This window comes from Sarcophilus harrisii, chromosome 3, assembly GCF_902635505.1.
Source record: "Sarcophilus harrisii chromosome 3, mSarHar1.11, whole genome shotgun sequence".
NCBI classification, from domain to species: Eukaryota; Metazoa; Chordata; class Mammalia; order Dasyuromorphia; family Dasyuridae; genus Sarcophilus; species Sarcophilus harrisii.
The window spans coordinates 278,797,274-278,821,257 of NC_045428.1; the positions used below are offsets into that span (position 1 = coordinate 278,797,274).

Consider the following 23,984-nt stretch of genomic DNA (forward strand, 5'->3'; position numbering starts at 1 on the left):
TAGGCATTTTTAATCTAATTAGTTTTTCCTGTGAAGAATTTGGTCTATCTTTTTTGAGTATTCAATGAGGGGACCCTATATTCAGAGACTCTGATACAATTAATATGGGTCATCTACAAACAGGAACATCTGGGAGAATTCATCATCTATAAGGAATCTCTTTTCCATTTAGAATTTATTCAGGATATATTCTAAGACAGGTAAACACTTTTGGAAATCCAATTGATACAATTGATATTATTAAGCGTAGGATTACTAAAAAGGGTTAGCTCTTTGATTTTAAGGAATCTTTTATCATCTTACATTTACAGATGATATTATCTATTGGGAGACAACTTTAAAGATTACATTCTGTTTTAATGAATCAAATGCATTTCGGGAAGCAATAACAAATACAGCAGGACATTTTATTCTCTATGCCTTTAAGTCAATATGACTGTAAATATATGGTCTCCTGTAAAAAATCATTTGAGAAAGTTGCCTGTTTCCTTCTTATATTTACATTATACATATGTGGATAAGTATATATAAGCATTATGCATATGTATGTAGATCATGTTAAAGATTTTATAAAGATAAGTGGCATATGGGCAGATGTTAAGTCATTTTCTTGATCACCTTTTTCAGAGTAACAATACAACAACAATACAATTTTTTTCATTCCTTTGATAAATTCCTCTCCCTAAGAGTATCTTATAAATGATCCCTCAAAACCCTCAAGATTATATTGCTGCCAAAGTGTATTTTTTCTGTGTGTATTTAGTCTGGTCCACTCATTCCAATTTTATTTTCAATTCTGTAACTACTTCTTTGGTATAGCACACTCAAAACTAAGGCACTAAGGTGGAAATATGGTAGTTTCTGTCACTGATAAAAAAAAAAAAAAACAGATCATTACTGAAACTATTTGTTTTCTTCTTATCAATTTCATCTATGAATGGTCTTGAGATAATAAACCTCAGCTAGGTTCCATGCCAACCTTGTTTATACTTCCATTGGCATTTTATATGATAAATCTTGTCATAATCTTCTACCATTTTTCTGTAATATTTCACAAATGAAGATGTATTCTAAACCAAAGGTTATCATCTCTCTCTGCTACATAAGAAGATAAAGTGCTTGTTGATTAAAAGAAGTTTTTAGATCCCTTGGGGATTTTTGTGTTGATGATTCTTTCCCAATTCTTATAAAAGTTTAACCAAAGTCAGTATTTCTGTCTTTTCCTGTTTCCCAATTTTTATCATTTTGTTTCAATGGATCAATTAAAAGTAGTTGCTAAGATGGAAGAATACAACATTGTAAACTTGATGATGATTTTGACCATTCCTCTAAATAGCCAATTGTCTGACAACATACAGAGATGTGATTCCAGTATTATTCCCATATCAATAATCAGTTGTTCCCTCTATAGTAAGATATAATCAGATTCATTTCTTGTAATGTTGCTCACTGCTTATCATTTCTGACATTTTTAAATTTTCTTCTGGAAGAAAGTATCCATAACATAAAAATGTAAGGCTTCTAAATTATTATTGATCTTTTTTCTCAAACCTGAAGCATATTTTTCAACATATTCCTTACTCTTTTATGTCAGCATTCATGAATTCACTAAGCATACATACACACACGTACACACGTACCTGTATGTATGTATAAAAATCTTGTCTTCACAAAGAAATTGAAACTATTTCGAGGCATATGAAAAGATGCTCCAAGTCATTATTAATCAGAGAAATACAAATTAAGACAACTCTGAGATACCACTACACACCAGTCAGATTGGCTAGAATGACAGGGAAAGATAATGCGGAATGTTGGAGGGGATGTGGGGAAACAGGGACATTAATACATTGTTGGTGGAGTTGTGAATACATCCAACCACTCTGGAGAGCAATTTGGAACTATGCTCAAAAAGTTATCAAACTGTGCATACCCTTTGATCTGGCAGTGTTACTACTGGGCTTATATCCCAAAGAGATCATAAAGAAAGGAAAGGGACCTGTATGTGCACGAATGTTTGTGGTAGCCCTCTTTGTAGTGGCTAGAAACTGGAAACTGACTGGATGCCCATCAATTGGAGAATGGCTGAATAAATTGTGGTATATGAATATTATGGAATATTATTGTTCGGTAAGAAATGACTAACAGGATGATTTCAGAAAGGCCTGGAAAGACTTACATGAAGTGATGCTGAGTGAAATGAGCAGGACCAGGAGATCATTATATACTTCAACAACAATACTATATGATGATCAATCCTGATGGACCTGGCCATCTTCAGCAATGAGATGAACCAAATCAGTTCCAATGGAGCAGTAACGAATTGAACCAGCTACATTCAGCAAAAAACCTCTGGGAGATGACAAAGAACCATTACATAGAATTGCCCATTCCCTATGTTTTTGTTCGCCTGCATTTTTGATTTCCTTCACAGTCTAATTGTACACTATTTCAGAGTCTGATTCTTTTTGTACAGCAAAATAACTGTTTGGACATGTATACTTATTTTGTATCTAATTTATACTTTAACATATTTAACATGCATTGGTCAACCTGCTATCTAGGAGAGGGGGTAGGGGAAGGAGGGGAAAAACTGGAACAAAAGGTTTGGCAATTGTCAATGCTGTAAAATTACCCATGCATATAACTTGTAAATAAAAAGCTATTTTAAAAAAAAAAAGAAAAGAAAAATCTTGTCTTCAGAGAAGACATGAAATTCTGCATAGAAACCCCTACCTCCCATAGTTTATAATGAATCTTGATAATAAGCAATAAATATTAAGGAAAACATGGTCATATGGCTTAACTATGTCATAATCATTAACAAAGAAGATAACAAGGTATCCCATAAAAATTACATTTCTGGTTGCCTTTTGATGCAGAATGAAACTAATTTAAAAACTCCTTCTCCAAGGAGGACTTATACACAATATTTTCATCTGATTACAATTTCCTTTTTGTTGTCTTAGTTAGTTTACTATAAGTATAGCTATACTGATATGTGCCAGTTCTTCTAATAGCATGTTAATTCCTTGGTCATTAACAAAAAACTCACAATTTCTATATCTATTAATATGAATGAATTCAGTTATTGCAACAATCTAGCAATTGTTTGATTTTTAACACTCTCTATTCCCTTTTCTATCACTCTGCCTCATTCACTGCATAATTTAAAGAAATCTGCCAAGTATCAAAGGTTATTGTGCATTTTTCTTCCTGTAATGGGTTGCAAGAGCAAAGAATTCATCACATAGAGACAGAGACAACCTTACTGGTATTATGATTTTCCAGACTTAACTGTATTGGTCCTTGACAGAGTTAGTCTAGGCCTTTTGAGAACAATTGGACCTACTAAAAGTTTATACTCAAATTTTATAGCCTTTGAGAATCTAAAGTTACATCCTTACCTCGATGAAGCATAAAAGTAGGACTTTATAATAGGAAAACCAAAGGGAAGAAAGGAAAGAAAGGGAAGAAAGGAAGGAAGGAAGGAAGGAAGGAAGGAAGGAAGGAAGGAAGGAAGGAAGGAAGGAAGGAAGGAAGGAAGGAAGGAAGGTCTTTCTTTGAAGGCAATAAGTTACTGTGAGAATTTTCTACAATACATTTTTTGTACTATTAATAAGTATATTTGATTTAAAGTGCTAGGAAGTACAAATAGCTACAATTTATTTTGTTCAAGTCCAAACAGGAACCAAGGACACTTTTCCAAATCCTACTAGTTTCAATGTTTAAATTTCAAAAGAACAACGTAGTGCCTTCAGGAGGTAAGAAACTTATGATAAGCACTACACTTTGGAGAAATTAAAGGTAAAGACACTATGAAGGAACAGGTTATTTGAACCATAAAAGTTAGTGGAGGAACTATACAATGTAGCTTCACTATTGCCATCCTTTCCAATGTTATATTTAAAAACCAATTCCTTCTGGTTGTCTGGATGGAGATAAGGGTAGTTAAAAGAGCATGACCCTCCCCCTCCCCACATCAGTTTCTGGCCAGTACACAAATGCTCCCCAGTGAATCAAAGATGGAGGGAAAACTTCCTATCAGAGATATAGGCAGATCTCTGCTGAGGAAGGAGATGAAACTCAGTTCATGAATGAGAATGAGACTTCTTTCCAAAATGATTTCTGGAAGGGCTTTTGACAATGCACAGGACATTGTACTTAGTATGAGTAGGCACTTTATCTTCTCTAAGGTGATGGAGCTAAGAGGTGACACCAGACTGAGTATGGGACCTAATATGATCAGAAGTAAGCAGAGCTTCAAGTTCCTATCCTCGACCTTCCCTCCTGTCACACTCATACCTAAGCAGAAACTGCCATCCCATCTCTCCCCGGCCTCTTGTGGTTAAACTCCTTGAAAGGACTATCTATAATACTTATTCTCCTCTCACTCTTTTCTTAGTTGTCTACAGTTTGGCTTCTGATTTCATCATTCAACTGAAATTGCACTTCCAAAGTCATTAATGATCTATTGGCCTTTTCTCAGTCTTCTTCCTGAACCTGTAGCCTTTGACACTATTGACTATCCTCTTCTTGATATGCTCTAGATTTTAAGGACTCTACTCTTTCCTGGTTCTCCTTCTACCTATTTGACAATTCCCTCCTCAATCTCCTTTGCTGATCTCCAAGTCACATTTGCCACCTATGAGTAACCCACTGGGCTCTCCCCTGGTTTTTTCTTCTTCCCTTTTCATTCTGTTTCACTTGGTTGATCTTATCAACTCCCATGAATTCAATTATCATTTGTATACTGATGATTCTCCAATCTACTTATCTAGTTCTAATCTCTCCACTGATCCCTAATCTCCTATCTCCAACAACCTAGTAGATAGCTCAAACTGGATATCCCAGACTCAACATGTCTACAATGGAAATTATCTGTCCCTTGCCCCAAACTTTCTGTTCTTTCTAACTTTCCCATTTTTGTCAAGGGCACCACTATCCTCCCAATCACCCAGCTTTGCAACCTACATGTCCTCCTTGACTACTTATTCTCTCTCACTACCACCACCCTCATATCCAGTCTGTTCCCATGACCTGTTGATTTCACCTTTGCAGCATTTTTCAAATATGCATCCTTCTCTCTTGATACTGCAAGCTGGGTCATGCCTCTATAACCTCATGCTGTAATGGCCCACTAGCTAGTCTCCTTGCCACAACTCTCTCCCAACTCCACTACATCCTCAACTCGGTCACCAATGTAATTTTCTTAAAGCATAGGTCTAAACATGTCATGCCCTCCTCCCCCAATCAAATGTCCTCCTATCACCTCCAGTATCAAATACAAAATCCTTTTTTTGAATTCAAAGCCCATCGTATATCCACCTCCATATTTCCAGGCTTCTTAAACCTCCTTCACTTAGATCCAATAACACTGGTTACCTTCCTCTTCTTCATATAAGATAGTCATCTCTGAATTCCAGGCATTTGCATTGACTGTCTCCTATGCCTGGAATACTCTGCATCTTCATCTCTACCTCCTGTCTTGACTGGCTTCCTTCAAGTTCCAACTTAAATCTCAACTTCTACAGGAAACATTTTCATTTTCCCTCTTAATTCCAGTGCCTTCCCTCTGTTGATTATTTCCAATTTGTCCTGTATATAACTTGCTGGTACATATTTGTTATATGTTTTCTACCCCATAAGATTATGAGCTCCTTGAGATCAGGAACTGTCTTTTGCCTTTTTTTTTTTATCCCCAACACTTAGCATCAATACCTGGCACATGGTAGGCATTTAAATGAATGAATTTAAATTACTAATTGTCTGAGTGCCATAAAAGGAAAGCTTTTGATTTTGCTCTCGCTTCTTTCTGTCTTGTCTAATAGCTAAGAAAACAGCAGGAGTTTGGTCTAGCAGTTCTGCTCCTTCCTTCGCTCATCTGTTTTGCTGATGTCAAGAAACTGGAAGCTCAAGACTGTGTTCCTAATCCTCTCTCTTGCCTTTGGGCTACTGAAGGAGGAAACAGACTGGCAATTCTGCTCTCAGATATGTTCTCTGGCCAATGGGCTGCTCAGGAAGCAAGAATTTGCTGTCCCACAACTCCCAGAACCTTCTTCTTGGCCTTACTTGCTGACTTGTGTCTGGTCTGACCTAGAGCTCAGTCAAGTAGGACAAGCCTGGCTTTATAACTTTTTTCTTTTTTTTTCTTCCTGTCCTCACTGGTCAAAGTTGACACATTTGAGCCACGAAAATTGAACAGGAAGAAATAATGCAGGGCCATCCCCTGTACAGGGGAAAAAAAAAACTGCTTTCTATGTGATTATTGTTAAGGATTATATATTTATTATCTAGCACTGAGAACTGATAGGTTCTCTTTGTAGGTTGTTAAACTACAAAGTATCCTTATGATGTATGGATAGAGTCATGGTGGTTCAAATTCTACTAGATTGTCATGTTAATTACTGAAGTAATAATTCCCTCAATCTCAATGGTTCCCATCAGATAAGTACTTGTCTAAAGCAAAATATGTATTTTCAGGTTCACCCTGTTAAATTTAAGGATACAGTAGACTTAAAAGCCAGTAGATGTTAATCTGGCCCAGTCCAGCAAGATTGTGAATACTAATTTCAATATCAATATATTACTAATATATGCTAATGCATACAGTCTAGAAGGCAAATTACCTGCCTGTTGTACTTGTCCAGTTAAGTTTGGTGATATTTGCTAAAAAGATCCCTTCACACCATTCATTCTGATGGGCAGTATACTTCCTTGGATTTGAGGAGATATAGAAATTATGCAGTGATAGCACAAGAAGCAAAAGAATGGGGGAAGTAAGAACAGATGAATAGAAAATAGATGACAATACCACTACAATATTAAAAAAAAAAAAATAATGTAAACTCCCTCACTAGCAACTTTCTTCAAGATCTTAGTGCATATATGCTCCCTCCCCACTAATTAAATCAATTAGTCAAGACTAATTAATTAAGTCATGGTCTGAATCAGTGATACTTTTTTATGAATGAGTTTTAGGACCAGACAGGATCAACTAGAACCAAAAAATTCTGAAACCCAGGAACTATTAAATTTGCAATAGTATTGTTTTCAACTATTTTTCATTACAAATATACATTTACTATATTATATTTCAATAGGGTTTTTTTCAGCTAGCATGGGAAACTAACAACCACTCACAACTGTTTTTAAACTTCTATATTAAGTTCCTAAAAGACAACTGGCACATGAATTTCTGAAACATGATCCAGTCATAAGTTGAAAACTGCCTATAAATATAACAATGATTAATACTTTAACTATTGACATACTCAACTCCTTGTATAGTCAACTCTTAATGGGTCTGTGGCTCCCCTCCCAATTAACATCATTTCCTATAAACAATAACTATATCATAAGCATAATTACCTCCTCCCAGAAGCAATTGTTATACCATGGAGGTTGCCTTTCTTTGTTAGTTTAGTAAAAGATTAACACACTACAGCAAGACTAAAACTCTAGGAATATGTTTATTAAACTCAAAGATAAGCAGCTAAATAATTTCATAATGTATTTCAAATAAAGATGTTCTGTCTCATAGTTAAATATAAATAATAAATTAAGGGGCATCTATGTGGTGCAGTGCATAGAACACCAGCCCTGAGATCAGGAGGATCCGAGTTCAAATCCAATCTCATACACTTAAAACTTCCTAGCTGTGTGATCCTGGGCAAATCACTTAACCCAATTACATCATCAATAAATGAATGAATAAATGAATAAATAAATAAATGGATGGATAGATAGATGAATGAACAAATAAATTAAAACAAATAATGCTGATTGTAAAAAATTTTCATTGAAGAAGTCAGAATGAGTAGTGACTCATGAATTATATGGTGGCAAAACAAAGTAATAAAACAAAATGTAGCTATTCTAATTCTTTTTTTTATTAGGAATCATCTGATACTGGTTAAACACAGGGTCTCTGAGTAGAAAGGGAGTCCTAAAGTTATCTAGTAGATCCTAGTTGTGAACAGGAATCTCTTTTACAACATAACCAACAAGTAGTCATTTAATTTTTGCTTGAAGACTTTCAATAGAGGGAAACCCATTACTCTTTAAGATAGCCTTTTCCACTGTTGGGTGACTGTAACTGACAGCAAGTTTTTCCTTATATCAATCTATATTTTCCTCTTTCTGACTTCAACCTATTGTTCTAATCCAAGCAAAAATCTAATCCATGAAACAGCCCTTCAAATACTTGAAAACAATTATCATGTTCCCCTCTTTTAGTTTTCTGTCTTTACCTCAATTTCTTGAACCAGTATTCAAGTAGAAAGGTTTCAAGGTCCTCAGAAGTAAAAAAAATGTTTAAAAAAAAAAAGCTATAAATTTTTTAAAAAATAATTGTTTATTCTTAAATTACTTTTAAAAATAACTTCAGGTTATTCTCTATTCTGACTGACCTCCTCTGGATGCTTACAAATTTATCAATGTTCTTCCTAAAATCTATCACCTGGCTGAAACTGAACATGACAATCCAGATGTGGTCTAACTAGAACACAGTACAACAGAATTAACATTTCTCTAGTACTGAACATTGTGTCAAAAATAGCTTTAGCCTTTTTTGCTTGCCACTTCAATTTGTTGATTCATATTGAATTTGCTTTCCAGTAAAACACCAAATGCTGAGATGAAGTAGTATCTAATTATACCATCCCCCATCTTGTATTTCTAAAGTGGATTTTTTTGAACCCAAGTATAAGGTTTTATTTTTATCCTTATTCAATTTCACATTATTAGATTGGGACCAACAATCTATTCTATTAAAATTTTCCTGGATTCCAATTCTGCCAATCACTGTTTTAGCTATCTGCTCCACTAAAAACAAAGGAAAGACAATGTTTGAAAAATCTTGGGTTACTAAGCAGAAAAATCTTTTGGAAAATATATCTATATATCATTCTTTTTAAAATATATAAAATATAAGAATCTTAACATGAAATAAATAGAAAAGTGAAATTTGCTCTAGAATTCCTTTAAATTATATGCTTGGCCTACTTAAAATATAATTTCATCTACAACATAGAATTTATCATTTATTTAATATATATTTATGTTCAATTTATAACTGTATGTCTGAAAACAGAATCAAGAATTAATCAGCATCGGGGCGGCTAGATGGTACAGTGGATGGAGCACTGGCCCTGAATTCAGGAGAAACTGAGCTCAAATCTGACCTCAAACACTTAACACCTTTTAGCTGTGTGACCCTGGGCAAGTCACTTAACCCCAAAAGGAGGGGGGAGGAGGGAATTAATCAGCATCTAACAACATAAAAAAGAATCACTATAAGTTAAAAACTAGAAATTAATAACTAGAAAGAACAAAAAGGGGGCAATATAGGAAAATTGAAATTGTTTTAATAAATACTTTACATACTTTTAAAAATATACACATAAAAGAAAATAGCTTTAATTTACCCCCTTCAAAGGGTGGTCCCATCGGTCAGAGCTTCTTAGTCTTGACAGAGGTATCTGAATCTGAGTATCTTCTTGCTTTGATTTTGATTTCTTTGGTATTCGGAACTACAAAAAGAAAGGCATCTTTTTAATATGAATTCAACACTGAATTCAGACAGAGCATTCCATTTACTTCTGAATGAACTAGAGAATGGTACCATACTAACAAATTCAGAAATTGCAGTACTTTGTGTTAGAACTATGGTTTCCAGTCTATTAGCAAAAGAGATAATGAAAAGATAATTTTCATATGTAGTCATATGAAAATAAGTCACCTTTGTGCTTAATGTCTTATATGTAAATTTTGGTTCACACCAATGATTTCATTCAAAATACCTGCATATATGCAAATAACTAGTTCAAACAAACTATGTACTGGATATTGAAACTAACTAATTTGACAGGAAAACATAGAACTCTGTTTTAGCTGGAAAGAACATTCATTGTTCCTATTGTCAGCAAAGAACCACTCTCCTAAATGAAATTAAAACACTTTCTTTTCTTTTTTTCTTCTTCACATGTAATAATAATAATTTTGATAATGATGATAATGATAACTAATATTTATGTAGCACTTTAAGGTTTGCAATTATCTTCACAAATATCTCATTTGATCCTCACACCACAACCATGGAAGATAAAGAGAAGGCATTACCTTTGGCAATTAAGATATCATTAGTGACTTCAGGAAGATTAGTTTCAATGGAATGATGAAATTAGTAGCCAGACTATGGAGAGCTAAGAAGAGGAGAAGAAGTGGAGAAATCTATTGCAGCACATGCATGTATGCAGAAAATAAGGAAGCAGACAAATGAAAGAGAGAGGTTAAAAATAAATGAGAGAGAAGATATAATGGAAGGGGTAATCTGCTGGTGAAGATTCACCACAATAGAATCACATGTACATGTCTGACTTAAAAAGGAAATGATCTACATCTTGGTATGACATGGGGTAAAGGAAACAATAGGCAGAAGGCATGGATGATGCTTGATGAAAAGGAAGGAAAAAGAAAGCATACCTAATGCTCAAAAATTAATCCTGCCTAATCAATGTAATCTTACCTCATTCTAGCTAACTATCTTGAAAGGAAATCAGCATAATAAACCAATTCATTCTAATTCACTAATGGCTGATAGTTTACTAAGCTAACATTTCTATGGGGGAAGACTCTCAAAATGATCAAAAAAGATCATTTTTCAAGAGTAGAAGGTAATACCTTAACTCAAAAAATAAATAAATAAAGCTAAGATCTTTCAAATCACCCAGGTTTAAAAAAAGTTGGGCCCATTAATTAAGGGATTGATGAACAAACTGGTATAAAAAAATGATATATTATCACTGCAAAAAAACAATGAATATGAAGAATTCAGAAACTTATATGAACTGATTAAGACTGAACTAAGGAAATTCAAGAGAACATTATAAACATTGTAAATAACAATAAATCTAAATTTTCTTCATCTATGGAAGGAGTTTCCATAAAAGAAGTTCTCTACCCTACTGACATTTCAAGTCTAGACCAAAAAAAGTAATGTTAAAGTTACTAACCTAGATTGGGGATACAAAAGCCAAAAGAGAAATGGTCACTGCCCTCAAACAGCTTACATTCTAAGATTTTCATCACCAAAACATTATGCCCTTTCTCCCTTTTTTTTTTTAATTCTTTGTAATAAGGGATCTTTCTGGGGAGGAAAAGAATACATTTGGAAATGAAGGAGATATAAAAATACAATGTATCACTAAAGAATTTTTTAGAGTGAGTTAGACTGAACCCTCACTTAAACAGAACATACCTTTCTCTAAGTATTCCAGTTAATCAAAGCTTATATATTTTGCTGGGAAAATGTTATTTGAAAGGCAAATAATAAAATGTTTTCAAAACCATTGCCCTAAGAATATTGTAATGGTAATGCACAAGTTAAAAAACAAATGTAATACATACCTCACAGGAATTTGAAGATGAAGGCTTTTTCATTTTCCCCTCAATTATAGTTTCTACCAAAAAACAAAACAAAACACCAACAAAAAAATTACTTATAAATTTAAATAAGAGAAACAAATTAGTAAAATATTATTTCATTTTTTTTTTGCAAATTTTTTATTTAATTCAGAATTTAGGTTAGTGGTAAGTGGTAAAGTAGAAGACTAATACATTTTATAAAATCTGAAGCTTGAAACTCATAGAATTTTCATCCTACAATAATGACAACAGCACCTAGTAGCAAAATATCTATTTAAGAAAAAACCAAGAGGTCCAGGAGATGGCCTTCCCAATTCTAGAACACCTAAGATAGCTTTCTTTCCTCAGGAACAGTTTTCAATTCTAATTGGGATTATTCCTTTTGCCAAAACAAGGGCAATAAAATACTGAAAATTTGCTACGTAAAAATAACTCCTAGTCAATTCTATTAAAATAAATTTCATGAAATGAGAAATCAATATTCAAAATTGTCACCTAAAAAAAGTAATTTTTTGTATTTCTTATATGATTTTGGAAAAACACAAACTTTGCTTTTCCAAATCATTTTTGCATATAGCTATTAAATTTAGCTTAATATTCAACTAGATTTTTTTTCTTATTTTTAACTGGATTTATTCTGCAAGTAAGATATTAAAATTTCTCACAATTATTTATTATTTATCTATTTTCTCTTCCAAGGCTGAATTTTTCCTTTACAAATATTATTAATGAATTACTAGATGCCCAATTTAAGGATCTAATATTTCTTTGCTATATATATTTCCTCCATCAGTGCCACATGCAATCAAACAAGCAATTAACTTCCTACTATTCTCAATGATTTTAAGTTGTATTGAAGAGCTACCATTGCTGAAAAATTACCTTAAAACAGACCTAATGATGGCAGGAAATACAGAATTAGTAATCTTAACTGTAAATGTGAATGGGATAAACTCCCCCATAAAGAGGAGGCAGATAGCAGACTGGATCAAAAGTCAGAACCCTACAATATGTTGTTTACAAGAAACACATTTAAAACAGGGAGATACATATAGAGTAAAGGTAAAAGGCTGGAGCAGAATCTATTATGCTTCAGGTGAAGTCAAAAAAGCAGGGGTAGCCATCCTTATCTCAGATCAAGTAAAAGCAAAAATTGATCTAATTAAAAGAGATAAGGAAGGAAACTATATCTTGCTAAAAGGTACTATAGACAATGAAGCAATATCAGTATTAAACATATGCACCAAGTGGTATGGCACTCAACTTCCTAAAGGAGAAGTTAAGAGAGTTGCAAGAAGAAATAGACAACAAAACTGTAATAGTAGGAGATCTCAACCTTGCACTCTCAGAATTAGACAAATCAAACCACAAAACAAATAAGAAAGAAATTAAAGAAGTAAATAGAATATTAGAAAAATTAGGTATGTTGGATCTTTGGAGAAAATTGAATGGAGATAGAAGGGAATATACTTTCTTCTCAGCAGTTCATGGAACCTATTCAAAAATTGACCATATATTAGGACATAAAGACCTCAAAATTAAATGCAAGAAAGCAGAAATAGTAAATGCTTTCTTTTCAGATCATGATGCAATAAAAACTACATTCAACAAAAAGTTAGGGGGAAATAGACCAAAAAGTAATTGGAAACTAAACAATCTCATCTTAAAGAATGATTGGGTGAAGCAGCAAATTATAGATACAATTAATAATTTCACTCAAGATAATGACAATGATGAGACATCATACCAAAATTTGTGGGATGCAGCCAAAGCGGTAATAAGAGGGAATTTTATATCCTTAGAGGCTTACTTGAATAAAACAGAGAAAGAAAAGATTAATGAATTGGGCTTGCAACTAAAAAAACTAAAAAAAGACCAAATTAAAAACCCCCAATCAAATACTAAATTGGAAATTCTAAAATTAAAAGGAGAAATTAAAAATATTGAAAGTAAAAAAACTATTGAACTAATTAATAAAACTAAGAGTTGGTTCTATGAAAAAGCCAATAAAATAGATAAGCCTTTGGTAAATCTGATTAGAAAAAGGAGGGAGGAAAATGAAATTAGTATTCTTAAAAATGAAAAGGGAGAACTTTCCACCAATGAAGAGGAAATTAGAGAAATAATAAGGAGTTATTTTGCTCAACTTTATGCCAATAAATTTGATAACCTAAGTGAAATGGATGACTACCTCCAAAAATATAGACTTCCCAGACTAACAGAGGAGGAAGTAAATTGCTTGAATAGTCCCATTTCAGAAAAAGAAATAGAACAGGCAATTAAACACCTCCCTAAGAAAAAATCCCCAGGACCAGATGGATTTACATGTGAATTCTACCAAACACTTAAAGAACAATTGGCCCCAATGCTATATAAATTATTTGATTAAAAAAAAAAAAAAACAGACCTAATGATGAGTCTCTCCAAATTTATCTGAACTCACCTTCAGATAACACATACACATACATTATTTGAATGAACCAAAAAACAAAAAAGCACTTAAATACCAGGCACTAGGCTAAACAGAGGTGATACAAATACCAAAAAAAAAAAAAAAAAAAAAAAAAAAGCCATGCAGTAGGTCTGGTGTTAAGCTAAATGGTTAATTTTTACCAAACCTTGAGTCTGGGTCTCAAGTGTTTTCCCCCTTTTCCACCGCATAATGGTAAATTCTATTAACAGATCTCTTGATTCACTGTCATAACCTTCAAGACCCCACAGTTACTGCCACAAAAGGATAACAGAGTAGAATTTAAAGGGGGGGAGAGGAAGGTGTACATAGAGATTTAAAATTTATATACTGTTTTCTTTTGACATTGAAGGAATACCAATGGAGAAGACAAGTCATCTAATCTCTTGCTTTCACCATGTGACCAATCCATTTTCTTTTTCTGTTCACAAATTTCTTTGATGATACTCACATCCCCTATTCACATCATCACTGTCCTTTGAGTTACCCTCAATCTCAATACTTCAAAGACCATAGTGTTCCATGATAGAAGATACATATCACCAACAGTGAAATACCGATATTAAAAAAGATGAACCCATTATTCAAAAAGAAGCCTGGAATCATTTAAAAAAATTCTAAAATTCACTAAGAGGAACCAATCCATTTTCCTCATCTTCAATTTTACTCTCAACTTACTGTACATTTGCAATGTCAGATGGATAGACAGACAAAAGAGACAAACATACACACACAAATTCGAGCAACAATCCAACAAAGTGACTATATTCAGGAAGATCCTGGGCATGAACAAAGCTGCAAATGGATAGATGGATATAGCTAGGTTGAACTCCTCATAACTGGAAGAAATTCCCTATTTATGGAATTATAGGGCCATTTTGGATATTTATATACTATTTTCAGCATAAAATGGATAGACAAAAAAATTTATTCTTCCTCCTCAATATTTCTAGTATGAAATCCATTTTATCTAATATCATCAGTTCTATCCCCATGAATTGTGAATTAGCAACAGTAAATTTTAGGCTAATCTTGCAGTTTGAATCTGAAAAATCATTATAGATAAAATGTAATTCCTGTAAAAACAAGCAAAACAAAACATGTACTGATTTTGTTTTTAGTTCCTTCTATGATCCTTTAAAAAAAATTTTTTTTTTAATTCAGCCCTATTACTTTTTATATTTTTATTTTGGTCAAGACTGCAATTTTATAGGCATAAGAAATCCCTGCTAAGGGACTTTCTTCACACAGTGAAGATCGACAACTGTTCTGCAATTTATATTATAAAATAGCCTAAACTAATAAAGATTTTCCCCCCTGAGGTAATTGGGATTAAGTGACTTGTCCAGGGTCACACTGCTAGGAAGTGTTAAGTGTCTGAGGCCAGATTTGAACTCAGGTCCTCCTGACAGGGCTAGTGTTCTATCCACTCAGCCACCGAGCTGCCCTAAGTTTTTTTTGTTTCTTTGTTTGTTTGTTTGTTTGTTTTTAATTAGGACTTCCTTTATCAGAAATAGCAGCTTTGATATGGAATTATCTAGTCCCTTCAATCCTCTATATTTTGTTTTTTGTATTATTTATCAGATGCACTCATCTGAAACACATTATTTAATTATAACAATATCTAGACAATTCTTATAGAATTTAAGAAGTATAAATTCTAAGAGTAAATTTTTATCTGAAGAGCTTTCAAATTTTCTCAGAAATGTTTATGTCTTTGAAAATTTAAATCCAAATATCTTGAAAGTATTTGTCTCGGGTTCATGACCTAGGCATAAAGAATGAAATTATAAATAAATAAGAACATAAGGTAGTTTACCTCTCAGACCTGTGGAAGAGGAAGGAATTTATGACCAAAGAAGAACTAGAGATCATTATTCATCACAAAATAGAAACTTTTGATTATATTAAATTGAAAATTTTTTGTACAAACAAAACTAAGGCAGACAGGATTAGAAGGAAAGCAACAAACTGGGAAAACATTTTCACAGTTAAAGGTTCTGATAAAGGGCTCATTTCCAAGAGAATTGACTCTAATTTGTAAGAAAGCAAGCCATTCTCCAATTGATAAATGGTCAAAGGATATGGACAATTCTCAGATGAAGAAATTGAAACTGATTCTAGCCATATGAAAAGATGCTCCAAGTCATTATTAATCAGGGAAATGCAAATTAAGACAACTCTGAGATACCACTACACACTTCTCAGATTGGCTAGAATGACAGGGAAAGATAATGCAGAATACTGGAGGGGATGTGGGAAAACTGGGATACTGATACATTGTTGGTGGAATTGTAAACATATCCAACCATTCTGGAGAGCGATTTGGAACTATGCTCAAAAAGTTATGAAGCTATGCATACTCTTTGATCCAGCAGTGTTACTACTGGGCTTATATCCCAAAGAGATCTTAAAGAAGGGAGAGGGACCTGTATGTGCAAGAATGTTTGTGGCAGCCCTCTTTGTAATGGTCAGAAACTGGAAACTGAGTGGATGCCCATCAATTGGAAAATGGCTGAATAAATGGTGGTATATGAATATTATGGAATATTATTGTTCGGTAAGAAATGACTAGCAGGATAATTTCAGAAAGGCCTAGAGAGACTTACATGAAGTGATGCTGAGTGAAATGAGCAGGACCAGATCATTATATACTTCAACAATATTATATTATGATCAATTCTGATGGAGCTGGCCCTCTTCAGCACTGAGATGAACCAAATCAGTTCCAATAGAGCAGTAATGAATTGAACCAGCTACATTCAGTGAAAGAACTCTGGGAGATGAATATGAACCACTACATAGAATTCCCAATCCTTCTATTTTTGTCCGCCTGCATTTTTGATTTCCTTCACAGGCTAATTGTACATTATTTCAAAGTCCGATTCTTTTTGTACAGCAAAATGACTATATGGACATGTATACATATATTGTATTAACTTATACTTTAACATATTTAACATGTATTGGTCAACCAACCATCTGGGGGAGCGAGTGGAGGGAAGGAGGGGAAAAGTTGGAACAAAAGGTTTTGCAGATGTCAATGCTGAAAAATTACCCATGCATATTATCTTGTAAATTAAAAGCTATGTAAAAAAAGAAAGAAAAATTACCCATGCATATATCTTGTAAATTAAAAGCTACAAAAAAAAAAAAAAAAAGAAAGAAAGTATTTGTCTCTTTTCCGCAAATAGTAAAGAAACGGATCATTTCTTAATTTGCCTTATTAATAGTTTCATCCTTTTTAAAGGCACAGGAAACAAGAAATGCTATTTTAAAGTTGATTATAAGGACAGAGTGTAACTGAAATAGAAATCATGTGACCTTTAGGAAGTGCTGATCTTAGAATTTGTGATCAAGAAAGAAAACCTGGTATAGTTTGACATAATTTGAGAACAGATTTCAAAGTTTTTCAGGGGTCCTCAAACTTTTTAAATAGGGGGCCAGTTCACTGTCCCTCAGACTGTTGGAGGGCTGGACTATAATAAAAACAAAAACTTTGTTTTGTGGGCCTTTAAATAAAGAAACTTCATAGCCCTGGGTGAGGGGGACAAACGTCCTCAGCTACCGCATCTGGCCCAAGGGCCATAGTTTGAGGACCCCTGAAAAAGACTAAAATTCAGCAAGGGAAGTTATCCCAGGAAGTATAAGATTGAAACTGTAAAGATACAAAGAAAAATATCCCAATAAAGAAGAGTTTTCTAATAGTCAACTAGCAGGGCACAGTACTGTAAAAATTGTCAGGAGCAAAATTGTTAATGCTGTCTAAAAATACATTAAAAGAATTCCCACTTCTTAATTATTTTGAGGAAAAAATAGATCAAAAAAGGGATAAACCCACTGCTTGGAGAAAATAGATAATAACAGATGACAGAAGATAAAACTAATCAAGTTTTATTGTGCCTTCATTTTTTTCTGAAAAAAGGGGGAAAAAATCTTGAAAAAGATGCCAATAAGGCTTGATTGTTAAGTCCTGGCAAAATATAAAAATATTTCAATAAAAGGTAGGACTAGTAAACCTATAGATGGGAAACTGTTTTCACAGTACAAAAACATGACTTCATTAAGAAGGGGTCTTGTAAACTCTTTTCTTTTATCTAAGGAGTTACTTAATATATGCATACTAAAACATTTACTCTGACTTTTAGCAAAAGTGCATGTCTCTCATGCTGTTCTTTGAGAAAAGTAGAAGTTATGAGCTGAACAGATTCAGAATTGATAGACTAGTCAGACCCCAAAAGCAGTCATCAATTGCAACTTAGAAGGACTCTAGTAGAGTCCCTTTGGGATCTGTTCTCAGCCAGGTAACTTGGATAAAGCAGTAGTATGCCTGTCAAATTTGTCTACCATGTAAGACTAGTAGTATAGCTAACACATAAATCAACTGAATGAAGATTCAAAAAAATCAGCTTAAAACCTGGCATCAAATTTTTTAAAATGAAAGAAATTAAGAATAAAGTTCTCAAGAAAAGGTAAATAAGCAAACAAATGGAATTATACACTTTAAAAATCAAGCAATAATAACAGTAGATTAATAGCTTCACATAGAATCTTTTTTTTTTCCTGACGTAATAACTTACCTATGGTCACACAGCCAGGAAATGTTAAATGTCTGAGACTAGATTTAAACTAATCAAATTTCAGGGCTGGTGCTCTATCCATTGCACCACCTAACTGCCTCTTCACACAGAATTTTTCTGGATTCTTCTGCACAAGAAAATGCTTGTTTTCAATATTCAAATTTTAAATTAAAATATTTAATTTTTAAATATTAAGGATGTTTAAAGTATTTTAAGTTTCCAGAAATCCACTTCAGAAATACAAGATGCAGAAATAAGACTAGAGAATATTTCATCTGATAATCAATATGAGTTTATAATTTGACAGAGTAGTCATAAACTTCAAATATTATATTAAAGTACATTAAAAGAAGCATAAAATACAGGAGCAGAGAGGTGGTAGTCTCATAGGTCTGATCCTATTCAATAAACTCCAGTGGCACTATAACTTCTAAGATTAAACATAAAACTCTCTGGCAGTCAAAGCCCTTCATAACCTTGCTCACTCCTACCTTTCTGGGTCTTCTTCACCATATTAACTCCAACATACTCTGCAATCCAGTGACAGTAATTTCATTGCTGTTCTCACATAAGACATTGTATTTCCAGACTTCAGTATTTTCACTACCTGTCTCCCATCTATCTCCTGGCTTCCTTCAAGTCCCTGATTTCATACTTTCAACAAGACTTTCCTGGTTTTCTTTAATGTTAGTGCTGCTCTCTGTTGATCGTCTCCAATTTATCCTGCATATATCTTGTTTGTATATAGCTATTTATATGTTGTTTTCCTCATTAGACTGTGAGGTCTTTAAGAGCAAGGACTGGTTTTTTTCTGATATTCTACTCCCCCTCTAGTACTTAACATAATAAGGATAGAAGGAAAGAAGAATATTTAGCATGGAGAAAAGAAGATTTAAGAGGATACATGAGTGTTGTTTTCAGGTATTTGACAAGATCTCAAAAGGAAACATTAGACTTATGCATCCCAATGGGCAGAACTAAGGTAGAAGTTATAGAGGGATATATTTAAATTTGATATAAAGAAAAACTTCCTAACAGACAGAACTAATCCAAAGTAAAATGCGATACCACAGGAAGTATTGGGTTTTCCTACATTTGATGCTTTAACCTCCTGTGTGTATGTGTGTGTGTATTGTAGATATGGATACTCATGCTTTTGGGAAACATAAAACATAAGTAAATGTATATGTATTTATGTATGGGTTTCTTTATTTTTGCTGAGTTTATTATTTTTCTATATTACCTGTATTGACTAAATTTTGTTCTTTCATATTGCCTACATATTTGAAGGCAATGAAATAAGCATGATGTTCCCACTTCGACTCAGAAAATCTGATTTAAATTGTGTCTCAAGCAATTACTAGCTCAATAATCATGAGCAAGTTGTATAACCTCTACATCCCATCTTCTTATCTAAAATAATGATAAATGGGGCAGCTATGTGGCACAGTGGAAATCAGGAGGACCTGAATTCAAATCTAGCCTCAAACACTTAACATTTCCTAGCTGTGTGACCCCAGACAAGTCACTTAATCCCAATTGCCTCAGCAAAAAAATAATAATAATAATAATAAATATTACTTGTACTACCTATCTCACAGTGTTAAAGAGAAGATAGTATTTTGTAAACCTTAAGGTGACTAGATAGGTAGATAAATAAATATATACACATATGTGTGTGAGATTATTATCATGTTGGTTGCTTTTATGTTCATGTTCAGTTGTTTTCGATCATATCTGATTCTTTGTGACCCATTTGGGGTTTTCTTCGCAAAGATACTGGAGGGATTTATTATTTTTTTCTCTAGCTTATTTTATAAATGAGGAAACTGAGTGTCTGGGGCCTGAGTCTTCCTGTCTTCAGGCCTGGCACTCTATCTACTGTAACACATAGCTGCCCAGGTTGCTTCTATAGATCTTTTGAATTTTTAGATTATATCATTCACGCCTCTTTATAACATATATTACAGGATCAACTTCAGTTAAAAAGTAGTAATAAGCAAGGGCAGATTAAAGATCATTTACTTAAAAGCAAATAAATCTTTGTGATTCCACTAAAATATAAAGAATAATAGCAATATCATTACTAGTGTAGAGGAAAAATTACAGAAGAATTCCAGAGGAAATTATAAAGGAAAATTGTTTTAAAGATATGAGAAATGCATGTTTTAATTATGTATTTTTTAAATTTTCATTTCAGACCTAATATAGAGGAATTAAGGTTTCTTGACCAATATCAAAAGTTAGTTGCTCCTCTGTCTGGTGCACACACTGAAACAAAATAATTTTCTGAAGGAAATGTCACCCAATAATCAACTGTAGGATCTTAGGCAAGGCATGTCATTTTTCTGGGCTTTATTTCTTCACCTACAGAATAAAGGTGGCCTCTATAATACCTAAGATTTCTCTCCATACTGAAAAATCTATCTCTGAAATGGAAAACAACAAGAACAATATTTGTTATACCAATTTCCAGTGGTCCCTCTGGTATACTGAAGAAAGGTCAAGCTGTGTATAAATATTACAACCTATGGGAAAAGAAAAGCTTCTTTCCACAACTTTTTTCCTAAATCCAAATACCAAATTCATATTAACCACAATACAACTTTACAACATTTGATTTTCACCACGTAATATACTGCTTTTTCTTTTAACAAAAGGAAATAGGATTTGATAAAGGAGAACACTTTTTCTACTAAGGAGGAGAAGGGGGGAAGGGGCGGATCTTCAGAACAACTAAATTTATTCAAAACAAGCCTGTACCAAAAAAAAAAAAAAAAAAAAAGAATCTAGTAAATACTCAAAATTAAGCTCTTTACATAATATAATTCTTCTTCAAATTTTTTAAAATAAGTACTTTTTAGAAGGAATCACATTGTTCAAGGTGAAAGATATCTAGAAATTATCTCATCCAGCAGTCCTTAAGATAAGGTACCCTAAGGAGAATCTATGAATAGATTTCAATGTGACTAGGAAACTAAATGGGGGTGGGAAAAGGGGGAATTTTTTTTCATTATTTTCACCAATCTCAAAATAAAATTTAGAACATCTTTCCATCTTTAAAACCATTATCCTGAGAGGAGATCCAAAGCTTCACCAGACTATTAAAGGAATACATGACAAAAAAAAAAAAAAGGTTAAGAACCCTTAACGTAGTTGTCTAGAGTCACAAAGATAATCACTGACATTGTCAGGAATCAACCCTGAAAAAAAAAAAAGTATTGCTGGTATGAACATGTTAATTTTAATTTGCACTTTTAAAAAGTAAGCTGTCATAAAGACTCAGTTTCTTATACAAGCCTTTTTCTGTTCTTTATATCCAGAAATGTTCACTTTCTTGTCAAATTCACAATAAAAAAAAATATTAATGGCTTACCCTTAGGAGGAATACTAATATCAGTAAGATCACAGATACTTTGTAGTATTGATGCTTTCCCCAACAATCCTACTCTGATACTTTTACCTTTTCAAGACATGGAGATGACCCTGTGTTTCTGAAGGTCATAAAAAGAGAGCTCAAACTCAGGATATTATATCAGGCTCGAGAGGTTTCAAAAATAGGCTTCATTACCTGAAGACTGTCATGTTAGAACTTACTTTACTTAAGTTTGACTACAAAATATTGGCCACCCAGGTGATGAATTTTTTTGGTCAGAACTCATGAAAGCCATTTACTAGAATGGATATTACAAAGGGCTATATATATATCTTCACCAGCAGATAGTATACCAACAAAAATCACTGTTTTTTTAAATCAAAAGCCTTCAAACTTTTTGATCTCCAGACCTCCTTCACACTCTGAAAAATTACTAAAAGCCTGAAAGATCTTTTGTTTATATGAAATACAGCTAACTAATTTTCAGTATTAAAAATTAAAACATAATTCAAAAAATTATGAAAATAGTTTTTACCTCACGGACCCCCTGAGTCTTAGGGATCCTGGAAAGTCCCTGAACTACATTTGACAATGACTGTTTTAATATCTGAGAGGCAATCTAAATTAATGGGGCAAGATTTGATCTTAGAACTAAGATAGACCTGGATTTAACGCCCCTCTGACACATAATGGCAACTCACTTAACCTCTCAATGCAGAGAAAGTGTCTATCTGCCACCTATACAGTACACATCAATGAAATCAAAGATATAGTTCCTATCCCTAGAGTAGTAAAGTAATGCTATTACCCATTCCTCTATTAAAGAACATTCAAGGTTCTTTCCAATTTCTGATCACTAAAACCTGACAGAATTTAAGTGGTTAATATTCGCTACATTTAACAAAATGTTCTAAATCAAAATGGAAAATATTACAGAGCTTCTGCCAAAAAATTAAAAGACAGTCCACAAAAAAAGAAATATGAAAGATTCGAGATAGTAAAACAAAGTCAAAAGCCTGAAAAAAAAATTTTTAATGCATTTTTTAGGGGGAAAAAAAACTAACTTGGGAAACAGATGGAGGAAAACACTCAATTAAGAAGTATTGGATTACCTGAAAACCATGACCACACAAGAATCTAGACATCTTATTTCAAGAAATCTTAAAAGAAAATCTCCCAAGTCTCTTAGACTTTGCCAAAGGGCAAAGTGTAAAAAAAAAAAAAATCTGTGAATTAACTCCTAAAAAACAAAATTAAAACTCCCATGAACATTAGTCAAAATTCACGCGAGCAAAGCAAGAATACTAGAAACAGGTACAAAGAAGTCAAGTATTAAGAAGACATAGTTAGAATCAAGTACAATTTACCAGCCAGCACTACTAAGGAGGGAAGATTGGAATATGATATTCCAGAAGACAAAGTATGTTTTAGTCTTACACCAAGAAAAATTTACCCAACAAAACTGATTACAATCATACAGGACAGGAGGCAGAATGGACCTTTATTGAAACAAAGGGTTTTCAAATGTTTTTCATGTATCCCAGACCAGAGAAGTGTAAAAACTTTAAAGTTCAAACCCAGGAATTAAGAGAAACATTAAAAAGGTAAATAGGAAGGAAAAATCACAAGGGAATAAACCAAGATAAATTGCTTACATTCTATAATGGGAATATGATTATATTTGTCTCTTTTGATTCCCACCATCATCAATGGTCTAATTAGACACAAGGCCTGGGGGTGGTTTTATGTCTTGATCTTTTTTAGAGGGACAGGGGAAGCAATTTGGAGTTGAGTAACTTGCCGAGGTTATGTCTGAGGCCACATTTGAACTCAACTCTTCCTTACGCCAAGGGAGGTGCTGTAATTGCTGCTCCTACTAAACTGCCCTATTATGTCTTGATCTTAAAGGAACAGAAAAAGGAAGAGGAATATGGGAAAGGAGAGAGCAAAAAGGTTAGGGAAATTATCTCATAATGGGAAACAGCAAGTAGAAGTCTAAACAAAGAAAAGGAGAAGGTGGGAGAAGGGGGCTGACATTTAAACCTCCCTCTCATTTGAACTAGTCAAAAGGAGTACAGAAATTTTCTACACAGTTAGATACAAAGATAAATTTTATTCAAACTTTAATATA

At 33.3% G+C, this 23,984-nt stretch overlaps 2 protein-coding genes across 5 annotated transcripts in view; one reads left to right on the forward strand and one right to left on the reverse strand.

The window, feature by feature from the left end:
- LOC100918193 (putative protein FAM172B) overlaps nucleotides 1–23,984 on the forward strand; it is a 194,813-nt gene that overhangs the window by 161,012 nt on the left and 9,817 nt on the right. The gene's annotated exons all lie outside the window — the stretch shown is intronic.
- Nucleotides 1–23,984, reverse strand: part of SENP7 (SUMO specific peptidase 7) — a 156,646-nt gene that overhangs the window by 131,105 nt on the left and 1,557 nt on the right. For 2 of the 4 annotated variants that reach the window (XM_031959602.1, XM_031959601.1), the window contains exons 2-3: nucleotides 11,410–11,462; nucleotides 9,429–9,533 (exon numbers count right to left, since the gene is read on the reverse strand). In XM_031959602.1, the coding sequence (XP_031815462.1) occupies nucleotides 9,429–9,533; nucleotides 11,410–11,462 (158 nt within the window). Of the gene's footprint in view, nucleotides 1–9,428; nucleotides 9,534–11,409; nucleotides 11,463–23,984 lie in introns of those variants that run through there. The other 2 variants (XM_031959603.1, XM_031959604.1) reach the window with 1 other exon arrangement.